Below are 11,895 nucleotides of genomic sequence, written 5' to 3' on the forward strand. Positions count from 1 at the left end.
ATCACTTGTATGCCATATGATATTTAGTATGTTGAGAATAAAATAAAGATACAAGGATGAATGTATGTATTAAATCAATCATACAGTTGACCTTTTTTTTGGCTAGCATGTGATGACAGTATTCAGTCCCAAACAGGTCATTCAACAAAATGTACAAAATGTACTCAACAAAATTCATCATTTTGTACTTGCCTACTTTATCTTCTGATATTATTTAGTATTATTTATTCCTTACTAAATTTACATCTAATTTTAACAGTTTTGAGTGTGATTTGCTGTTCATAATGACTAACACATAATAAGAAATATTATTGCATGGTTAGATCCCCCCCTTAAAAAGCAAGTCTTTCAGGCTTGTTATTGAGATTCTCATTCTCTCCTTTTCATCTCGCTAAACTGTCAACCCTAACAATTTAGGCCTGAGCTTGCTTTGGCAGCACATACACTAAAAAATAATTTAGGCCTTCCTTTGTCCTCATAGCACGCATAACCTTAAAATGCTCAGGGTTCTTAATACAGAAGTCGATTGCCATAGAAACAAATATTATTCCAGATTCAGGTCAAGTGAAAAACTCTGTATACTTTCATTTTAATACTGATAAATAACCACTATATTATGAAATATAAGTATTCTTTCAAAGTCTCTATCACTTCAGTTGATTTGCAACTTCTCATGAGTGTTCTGAGTTGGCCTATTTTTTTCAAATGAAGATCCCATTTTCCTTGCCTTTGAGAAATACAGTTTTTAGAGGTTCCATTTAGCATCCTTTATTGCATTCCTACATCATAAAGTTATGCTTTATGGCAGCATAAAAAAGCTGTAAAAATTAGCATCCTTGTAAACAACCTTCCGTGTTCACTGATGGAGCAATCTGTGATTTGTACTGATTTCTTAAATGTGACTTGAGATTACAGTATCCACGATTTCAAATGTAGAAAAGAAAAAACAGAGCACCAACATAAGAGAAGGGAAAATATGATGAATTGTAAAAACAAGGAAGAGTAATATCCATCTATTGATATTGTAGAAATGTTAAGGTTGTGTTGCTAAATTCTAGAGTGTATTCTAAAATATAGAAATGTTCCATTTTATATGAAATCTTAAATCAGTGTGTTTTCTTCCTTAATGTTATATCAAAACTATTCTTTAGAAAATGTAGAAGTAAAATATTCGGTAAACTCACCAATTTAACTCAAAAATTCCTAAAATAACATGAACATATGGTTTTATCATAGAAATGTAAAATTTGTCCTCACTCAGGAGATTCACTATATACAACTGGATAATGATTAGCCTAAAATTCACATGTAGCCCCGTGGTACAAAACCGTATTCCAGGTATTTTTAGGGTTGTACACTGTAGCAACCAAATGTGAACGCTTCCTAAGGGAAAATGGGTGCCCTCTCATTGCCTATCGTGAGCACTGAATTCAAACCACAACACTGATTTTCTAATGCAAGCCAGTCTTATGGATGTGTCCCCGCCGGCAACTTTCCCTCTGGGACTACCAAAGAAACAGTGACTTTTACCACTGCTTAGAGACCAGGCCCCAAGCACGCGGCTGGCGTCGTGCTCAGCGGGCACCAAGCAAGCCCTGGTGGGCGGCCCGGCAGGGATCCGCGCCAAGAGCGCCACAGGGGACCTGGGCGTCTGAAGCCCTTCGGGGTCTGGGGACGCAAAGGGGTGCATCCCTCTTTGGGAAGGCGGAGGCAAGACGTAGGCCTTAGGGAGAAAAGAGCCAGACCTCTGGCGTCCACAGCGTACCTAATCCAGTCGCTGCTCCGGGCGGCCCAGGAGGCTGTGCAGGATCCGTGGGCGTAGGGCTCAGCCGCAGTCCCTTCCCGCCCACAGCTTCCGTCGCCCGCGGGGAGGCGCCCTGCGCTGCAAGGTCCGAGGGAAACCTTTCACCCTCCCGCCGCGAGTTCCGCGCCGGAACTACGCCCGCGGCCTAGCGTACGGCTGTGGTGCCCGCAGTGGTCCCGAAGCCTGGCGAGGCGCCGAGCTCGCGTGGGACGCTCCCGGCGCGGCCTCCGCGCTGCCGGCCTGCAGGTCGCAGGACTCGGGCCTAACCTGGCGGGCTCGACGCTGCAGCCAACACGGGGCCTCGCTCTGGAGGCCCTCAGAAAGGGGCCAGAGCGAGAGTCCAGGGTGCAGCCCTGAATCGGAACCCAACAGTGCTGCAGGCACTGTCCCGAGCTCCCGCGTCCCAAACACCACGTCCTGACAACGGAGCGCGAATGGGGAGCCTAGGATGGCCCTGTCCCTTCCCGCCATCCAGTGTCACACCAAAACCCGTTGTTCTCCATATCACATACTGAAAAAGATTTTATTTTATCCATTTACATTTACCTTGATTTAAAATTGTCCGGAATGGTCAAATAATATGCTTTGTATTAGCTCAAACATTTATTAAGAAAACCAAATTCCATAAATAAGCACAGACAGTAAGTTAAAACATATCACAAATTGACCAGTATGTAACAAGAATGCTTTATCTACACAAAACATCCTATTTCACATGTTTGTTCATTCTTAGCGCTTCTGTTCTCTGGGTTGGGATTTGACCAGCACATGCAGAAAGAGCTGATTGTGTTTCTCTGTACAAAGTTGGAGGGTTGCAGGTGTCCGCGCGCGCCCATGGGCGGCCGGTAGGCGGCCGCCGGGCACGAGGACCACAGGACGGACGACCACAAAGTAACCAAGGGCACAGAGCAGCGAGAAGAGAAACGGAAAAGGAAGCAAACAAATCCCAGTCCTGAAGGATCCAGAAAAGAGATGTGGCTTCTGCTTTTTTTACAAAAGGAAAATTTGCTTACGTGTTAATTTTATTCCTCCTTAGAAAGACTTATCAAAATGGGTAAGATCACTCTGCTTCATCGCTTAACTGCTTTAATCTACTCCAGCCACCAGAGCACTGGCGTGTTCCTCCTGAGAAAGCTCCCCTTCTACGCCCTCAGACAAAACTAAGACCGAAGAAAGCGGCGTTTTGCAAGCCAATAGAGGGCATGTGCCTGGGGCTGGGCGAGGGCAGGGTAGCGGGGAGGAAAGAAAGGGGCCAGAGCGAGAGTCCAGGATGGGTCCATCCTCTCAGTGGGGCCCTCGGATGAGGCTGTCGATAGCAGATGCTTGTTCCTTACCACAAAGTCCCTAACCTTGTGCTGTCCCGTGAACACGTCCGTGTGTGACCGAGGTGCACAGTGGATGCGTGTGCGCGCGCGCGTGTGGTGTCTGAGCGTGAGCGAGAGTGAGAGTGTGTGTTCTGCCCACGAGCCAGTCCATTGGTGTCTGATTTCAGATCCTGAGTCGACTCCCTGGTAAGTAGAATGGCGGGAAGGATGCTTTCTGCCTGCCGGCCGCGGGCGGAGGGCGAGGCGGGACGCGCGAGGGGCCGAGGGGCGCGGGCGGGCGAGGCGGGCGCGCGGGGGCGGGGTTGGACAGGACTGGACGGGGCGGGTGCGGGGTCCGCGGGCCGCCCGGGCTGGGGTGCGTGGGGTGCGGGGGTTGCGCGGGCTGGGGGTCGCACTGCATTAGGTGAAGCTCATGGAGACTGTGTGCTCTAACGCCTTGCGGCGGAGGGAGGCGATGCTCGTGCCCCGCCACACGTCGCTGCTGTCCGGGGAGCTGCAGAGCTGGGGCGACCCCGACACGTTGCTGGGGCCGGGGAGGGAGGCGGGCACCATGCCGGGGAAGGCGGGCTGGTAGAGGTGCGACTGCAGCCCGGCGCCGTTGGAGCCCGCCAAGCTGTTGGACAGCCCCATGGAGTTGGGCGGCGGCCCGGCTGCCAGGCTGCACTGCGACAGCGACTGCGCCATGGCCTGCTGCCTGCCCAGCGCCGGAGGCAGCGGCAGCTGCGACACGCCAGGCATGGCGGCCGCCGCCCAGCGGGTGTCGTTTGCGTGGAAGGAGCATAGGCTGTCACCCATGGCGGCGGCCGCGGCGGCCGCGGCGGAGGGAAACTGAGGCAGGCCTGGCGTGGGTAGCAGCGTGCCAGGCGCGCGGAACACGTTGGTGGTCTTCTTGCGCTTCTTCCACTTGGCGCGCCGGTTCTGGAACCAGACCTGGAGCGGGCCGGGCGAGAACGAGACAAGGCGCCGTTAGCAGCCGGGCGACCGTAGAGAGCAGGGCGGGGACCCCAGAAACCCGCGTCCCAGGAAGGTGGTCAGCCCCAGGCCGAGCCAGCGCCCTCTGCCGGCCGAATGAGGCTCGCATTCGGCTTGAGATCCGAGTTCTCCACTGCTCCTCGCCCCCATTCAGCGCGCACCTACCAGCTCCAGGGTGCTCTGCCCCGGGCTCATCATGCCCTTGCCCACCGGAGCATTCAGTGCACTGCACAGATGCATAGGTCTGCAGGCAGACGTGTGTCAAGGCTCGGCCCACAGGTATACAAATGAAAATAAACATGCGTACCCATGTGGCTTAATAGCGTGTTTTATAACACTGAGGGGGTATAAAATCTTCAGAAACGCTGGAAATTTGGAAATTGATAAAGGACTATGGGTGACATGGCCAGTTTCAAAACTGAAAGACAAAGAAAACTCCCAACACCACGGTTGACAGAGCAGAGAAGTTAATATAGTGATCTGTGTGAGCAGGTGAGCTACCTTGGTGCTTGGGTTCCTCTATAGCGCTTGGTGCTGCTACCCCAGGTCTCCTAACTCACTCCAAGGGCATCTTTGGTCTAGGCTCCACAGCATGTGCTGCCACCCGCTGCTGAATACCTTCAAGCCTATTCCTTTCACTAACTTACTGAGGTCACCAAGTAAGGAGGCCTCAAGTGGACCTCTCACTTTCATTTATTATCTAGAAGTAAAATTTCTTCTCAATACAAATGAAAGATCAAGTTTAAAAGACACTAGTTAGGAAAAAATTTAATTTTTTTTTGGTACCAGGGATCAAACTCACAACATAGTGCTTGCCAGGCATGCACTTATGCCACTGAGCTAAATCCCCGACCTCTAAACAAATTTAATTTTGCTTAAACACCCGAAGCCTTTTTCAGGGAGATATATTTGGTAAAATATACTCTAAATGAAAATGAACCTACTCTTTTGTCCTTAATACTGGCCCAGGAAAAACAGACGCCACTAGGACAATGTACCTACAAAAGTCAAATTCACACCACATGGAAGGAGTTGTCTGGAAGACATGAGTTGCCTGATCAAAACAACTTCCTATTTTTACCTATTTGAATTTAATCTTTTAAATTCAAATGCATGTTGGGGGAAAAAATCACCAACATGCTTACTTGGCAGATTTGCACTTTAAAATCTAGTCAGCTGAAGACCTGCAGTACCTAAAATAAATGATGTAAGACACACCTCAGATACTGATTGAGTTTCCTCTTAGAATTTGGTCAACTGCAGTTTGACCACTGTATTTGTAATCCAAATGGTTATTCCTATCCTTTAACCCAGTAATTTTACTAGCTAACACATCAGAGTACATCCTTGCTTTCCTTCTCAGAAAGCCAGCCTTATGCTCAAGACTCTCTGCCTACCGATGTGAAAGGCATTGCAAAGCAAGCTTCCCTCTGAGCCTGCCTTGGCCTTCCTCTCTTCCCCTCACCCTCATCTGCACTTCATCTTTCTCTGCTTGCTGCCCCATTTCCTGCATTGCTGCCCAGCCAGTATTGGCAGTGGGTAAATATGTCTTGTACCTTTCTCACTGCAGCCCCAGCGCTGGTGGCCGCTGGATTAATGAGGCAAACAGGGCCCTTGATGCTGGATGGGATCAATGTGGTGGGATTGAGCTGTTAGTGACCTTTTGAAGAGAGATAAACCCCCACAAGTTCTTTTTGTTGTGCTCATGCAGTGCTGAGGAGTTGGACAAAATGGGGTCCTTAACAGAAAACCTCGTGTCCACATGGTCCCCTTGTCTCCCATGCAGTACTAGATATATTTTTAAACTTATCTTATAAAATCAAGAACAGTTCCTAATACACTGCAAGTGCTGATGAATCCTGAAATGTTAGGTTGCTTGGAGGGCAGGAAGTGATAGAGAAATTGGAGAGAGGGACAGAAGAAAGAGGGAGAAAATGCCCAGTATAATTTCAAGCAAAGATCACTGCCCAAAACATTTCTGAACCTAGGATATGCTCAGACACAGGCAGAAGAGAACAGATGCGAAAGAACTGAATATTATAGGAATAATCGAAAAATCGTGCTCAATTATGTTTTTGAGGGTTAGTAGTCAAATGATGGCTACACTTATTTTATATTTCATGGTTTACTGGGGTTGGGGAAAAAAATCTGTATAGTATCCAAGCACCTCTGTTCCAAGCTATGATGCATATGTTTTTAAAATGTGAATGTTTCCACTTGAAAACTAGAGCATGACAGATTAAAATGCAGGTAAAACCTAAGGGAGATTTTCAGAATACACGGATGACAACTCCAGGAACTATATTAACCACAGACACACACTAACTTTGTACTCAGTCTGAAATTCAGCCCTTCTTGGAAAATGCTTAATACAACAGTGAGAATCTAATGGAGGTTGGAATCTAAAAATCCACTTTCATGATATCTGCTGTTACAGTAATATAGACATACTGTAAATGTATTTTAAAATATATAGCCCATTTAATTCCCCAGCTATATATGGCTCAGAGATAGAGAAAGAGGGGGAGAAGGAAAGAATATTACTTTTTCCCCCTCAAAGCAAAAGCTTTATGAAGATCTCATTGGAATCCAGCAAATGATTAATGTGAAGATTTGGGAGGAAATCTGGGGAGCTATATTAAAGCCTAGATCTCAGGTTCATTTTGATCAGCCAGCCGTGAACTCTGGGCCGAATTCATTACACTTTAATAGTGCTGGGAGAGGGAGAAAATGCAATTTCTCATTCCATTAGAAAACTAGAAAATACTCTCAGCTTGTCCCCCTATTAAGATGTGGCAGGTGACAGGGCCATTCTGGGGGACACGGTCAGTGGAATTACAGCACATTATTTTTGTTCGTATAAAATATTGAAAGGCAAGCCTGACTGTGCAGAAGTTATTTCACTGATTTGGTTTTTATGTAAATAAAATATTGAAAGTTAATTAATCCGTGCTAGAGACTAATGATTATGCTTATTATATTGCATTTGATCGCGTAATTTGCATGATTCTCGCATTGCTGCTTAATAAGCCATTCCAGGTTATAAATAATTCTGAAATTGGTTTCTAATAATGGCATGCTATAAAAGGAATGGTTTTATTACACTAGGCAGAAAAGGGGAGCAATACCAGACACGGTATTGGCCTCCATGTGAGTAGAGGTACTTTAATGCTTAAAGTGTGATGTATATCAGATATAGATTAAAAATGAGTATATTGCATAATTTAGCCTAGATTCAAAAAGCATCTCTGAAAACATACAATCGCAATAAATTAAATGTTTAGATCATTCTTAATCAGTACAGTGGCCCACATACTGAAAAGAATGTGTGGCAATCTGTTAACTATAAAGAAAACTATGAAGTACTTATCATATACCAACATAAACCAATTACTATTTAATTTGAATTTGGTCAAGGAGCAATGATACAGTGAATGGTGAAGTAAACACATTTTCCATAAATTATTTTTTCATTACACTATATGTTAATCATTTTGAAATGTTAATTAAGAAGGTTATGTTGATCTGATTACTTTTCAAACTATGAAACATTATTTTTAAAAATATTGAAATTGCCATTCTATTAAATTGTTTCTATCAACAGTCTCAAGCTATTATCTTTGGTTGAACGTTATGCTGGAACAATTAAAGTACTTTGTCTCTTTCTTCTTGCATATTTTTGTGTGCTTCTTGCAAATAACTATTTCTACTATATTATCTATATTTCTACTATATTATCTATATTTTACTTCATTTACAACTTTTTCCATTAAAAGAATCACTGTCATTAACCTTTGGAAGACCCAATAAAGTTTATAGACCTCATTGTCTTTTTTTTCATAAAACCAGTTGTCCAGTTGTATTTTATTTGTGATTCTATTTTAATTACCAGTATATCTAGTTAAGACACAGCATTTTACTCTTTTAAAAAATTAATAGTTAATATTTCTGTTGGACAAAAAAGCAAATTTTACGAATTTTTAACCTCCAACATTATAATTTGCATAGTGTTGTAAGGGGGAAAATTAAGAGTTTAAAGGACATTACTATACATATCCGCACAATACAATTAAGATTCTTTTAGTGCAAAAATTTCAGTGGCCTGTGGTTCAGCCCTTTCAGAGTTCACTAAGAAAACCACCCGAAGTTATATTGAATCAAAATGTTAATCACTATGTTCTACCCTGAATATTACTTTATTAATTTGACTGTTTTAAGTCCCAAATGATATTCATTGACTATTAGAACAGAAGTACTGTACTACTTTTCCTCATTTAGATGATTTTTTAGATGCCAAGTGGAAATAGAAATATTCAACTCTGTGATAATGGACACCATCGCCGTTCACTAAGATCACATATTAAGCAACTGAGGCCTTTACAGTTAATTTATAAAAGCCGATGGCACTGATCTAACATACTAGTCAGGTTGACTCCCAAAATGCGGGACTGAAAATACCAATATGTCAAGACAGCAAAGGAAGATTTTTTCAGCACCCTGGACAGCTCATAAACCAACTCACCTGGGATTTCACTTTCAAGCACCTGTCCCTAAAAATATTTGATGGTTTTCATGCTTTAGAAACCGTAAAATAAATCTTGAATTAATCGGGCTTATTAGTTTAGTCTTTAATTTTGAAAAGTCATAGATACAATTCTCTAGATATACTGTATATAACTTACAACTTAAAGTGTGGTTCAGTAAGAATAAGGGGTTAACACTGACTCATCCATTAGCAAGCAACCTTTCCCGCTCTACATATTTGTTCTTTGGAACAGATATATACAGTTGAAAGCCTTCGTTTTTCCACCAAACCGCTCCCTCTCAGTTTCCTTGGAGGAATCTAAAAAATTTAAACGAACAAACAAAATCTCCAGGGCTCCTAGGCTGCGAAGGCACTGGTGGGTGGTGAAAACCTTGTGACCATCAAAGCTGAGGGGTATTTTGCATGAGAGTGGACAAGAAAATATATTTAGGAAAAAGAAGCTACGCGGGGAAATGCGGGTGTAGCTCTTTTTTTAAAGGTGCTCATCGCACTTCACTCCTCTCTCGTCGTGTTTTCTGTACCATTGTTGTGTTCCCCCTTTTACCCAAATGCTTCACAGGAGCTCATTAGAGATAATAAAATACTTGTCAGTACTGGAGTGGGGGCGCGCGCTGGCGCGGCTGCCCAGGCCGCGGAGTTGCCTCTGGACAGGCGCGACACTGCGCTTCGGCTGAGGACGTTCGGCGGGGTGGTGGCTACGCCGGTGGGCCTAGCGTGTCCACGGGGAGATGGCGATGGGACTAATTTCTGGGCAGAGAAGCAGCTAGCTCGACCCACGTGTGCAAATGTGGCCAGGGTTCCGGAGAGGGAAAGGAAATACCCGACTCCCTTCGCCAAGTCCTCCCACCGCCTGCTGACCTTCCGCCCGCTGGAGCCTCGCGTACCTGCACTCGCGACTCGGTCAGCCCGATTCGCAGCGCCAGCTCCTCGCGCATGAAGATATCGGGGTAGTGGGTCTTGGCGAAGCTCCTCTCCAACTCGTTGAGCTGCGCGGGGGTGAAGCGCGTCCTGTGGCGCTTCTGCTTCTGCTGGCCCTGCTGCTGGCCGGCTTGGTTGGGGTTCGGGCCACCTTGGGGCCCGGGCTGCTTGTCTGGGTCTTTGGCGCTTACGGCCAGAGAAGCCGGAGTGGAGCCCACGGTGGTGATGTCCTCTCCGGGCAGCAAAGTGGCTCCCTCGACTGGGTCCGTGTTGGGCGCCAGGTCCCCTGGATGACCCCCGGGGTCCGAGCCCCCCACGCCCAACCTACACTTCACCGCCTCCCGGTGGCCCAGCAGCTCGGCGGCATCTTTCATACCTGAGGAGGGAAGGAGGTCGTGAGCGTTACTGAGATGCTATCTTCCTCACGCTGTTCTTCAGCCCCATCTTCGGCCCTCCGCGCCGTCCGCGCCGTCCGCGCCCGAGCTCGCCCCAAGGACGAAACTACCAGGGCACAAGTCCGGCTTCCCCAGGTTTGGTCAGCCAGGCCGGAGCAACACCTCCTGGCCCTTTCGCCTCTCTCCGCAGCTGCCTTGGTGGTAAACAAGCACAGGCTTTCTTTTCTCCTGCAATAAAACACCCTCAGGCCCAGCAATAAGAGATGCCCCCGACGCTCTTTCAAAATTTGTACCCCCGACCCCCACACACAGGAAGTCGAGAATAAATCCTTAGACCCCAGTGATGGGGAAAAAGAAAGAAAATTAAATACTTCCTTGGCTACTGCCGCACCTCAATTTAGTCTCTCCAACTCTGTGGCCTGCCGGATTTCCTTTCACTTTGGAAGATAAGTAAGTCTCCAAACCTGCCACCCCACGAAATCAACCCAAATCATCTCCGCCTCCCCCCTCAAATCAGAGAAAGTGTTTGAGAAATTGAGTCACATCCATCACCAAAGATTCCTGAACCAGAAACCCAGAGCCCAGCAAACCAGATGGCATCATAGAAACTCAGGAAACTCTACAGACAAAACAGCGAGTCAAACTTGAGAGGATTCAACTTTTCTTTAAGAAGTAAAAGGTGTATTCTGCTCAGCCATCGGAAAAGCTGAAACCCTTGCAGAAGGTAGTCATCCCTGCGAGGACAAACTTTGTTTTTCTTCTTCTCAATCAGCACACTTAGCAAATTCACTCCGATGGTAGCAGCTCCTGCTTCCTGCCACATTCTTTTTAAAACAAATTCAACCTTCTTAGACAAGGTGAAGGAGAGCAGAGAGTGGGGAGAGAGAAATAAAGGAAGAAAGAAATCCCAGATCAAAGCAAACAGGAGAGAAAAAGAAAAAGAAACCCCTCTAAACAAGGGTGTTTCACAAGGCAGGTCGCCTTTAAGGGGAAAAAAACCATAAAGGGTAGGAGGGAGAAAAAATAAGAAAAACAAAAACTAGCAACATTCCCCAACTCCTTCTTTTGGTTCTACATATTCCATAGATTTTTTTTAAAAGACGATGTTAAATCAAATTAAACTTTAATACAGCACAATTACTTTTAAAGAAATTAGTCCATTTAGGGCACATTAAGGTAAAATAAGGAACAAATTGACAATTTCCTGTCCCGGCTTCTCCTGGCTGCCGGGCGCGAGACGCACACTCACCTAGCCTGGCGTCCAGGAGGTCGGCGTGAGACAGCATCGCGCACCGCTCCAGGGCGAAAGCTGTTCCCCCCCAAATTTTAGCGGCTTTAAGTTATTTAAAATAGATATAAGCTATAAGCTATGCGATATAGATATATATAGATCACCTAAATGAAAGAAAATTCGGTTTGTGGTTAAAAAGGGGGCTTCTTGCATTATAATGTCCTTTAGAGAGACGGGGAGGTGCTTAACAGTTGAATGAACCCGTGAGCAGCTCGGCGAGGGGACCAATCAGGAGGGCAGCCTGCAAATGTCAGCGCCTGGAGAGTCCCCCACTCCGCCCGCCCGCCCGGAGGAGGCGGCGGCCGCAGCCCTGGCAGCCTCAGCCCCTGGAGCAACAGAGCAGCGGCGGCGTCTCGCCCTCCGGGCGGGCCCGCAAGTGCTTCCCCGGCTGCTCCCCGGCACACCCTGCCTTCCCCAGGTCCTGCCCTGCCGGCTTCTCAGGCGCAGCTCCGGCTCTCAGAGCCAGACTCTTCCAGGAGCGGGCTCCGGGCAGAGACCAGAGCGGGGCGTGCCATCCGCGTGACCCGAGTTGCCCCTCCCGCGCGTCCCGGGCCACACTGGCCAGTTGTGGTCCTCGCTGGGTTCGCCACGGCCTGCACACCGCGCCCAGACTTCGCTGCAGCTCAGCAGGCCCGCGCCAGGAT

General features: G+C 46.8%; 1 protein-coding gene across 1 annotated transcript; it reads right to left on the minus strand.

The window, feature by feature from the left end:
• Positions 1–2,355: 2,355 nt before the first annotated feature.
• On the minus strand, positions 2,356–11,691 carry Otp (orthopedia homeobox). Its single transcript, XM_063258391.1, has 3 exons — positions 11,210–11,691; positions 9,532–9,941; positions 2,356–4,059 (listed from the first exon to the last, which is right to left on the minus strand). The coding sequence occupies exons 1-3, from the start codon at positions 11,244–11,246 to the stop codon at positions 3,529–3,531; spliced, it is 978 nt and encodes a 325-aa protein (XP_063114461.1). The 5' UTR covers positions 11,247–11,691; the 3' UTR covers positions 2,356–3,528.
• Positions 11,692–11,895: the final 204 nt, after the last annotated feature.

The sequence above is a fragment of the Cavia porcellus genome, unplaced genomic scaffold (genome assembly GCF_034190915.1).
Source record: "Cavia porcellus strain 051 isolate PalLab524CR breed Dunkin Hartley unplaced genomic scaffold, mCavPor4.1 scaffold_11, whole genome shotgun sequence".
NCBI classification, from domain to species: Eukaryota; Metazoa; Chordata; class Mammalia; order Rodentia; family Caviidae; genus Cavia; species Cavia porcellus.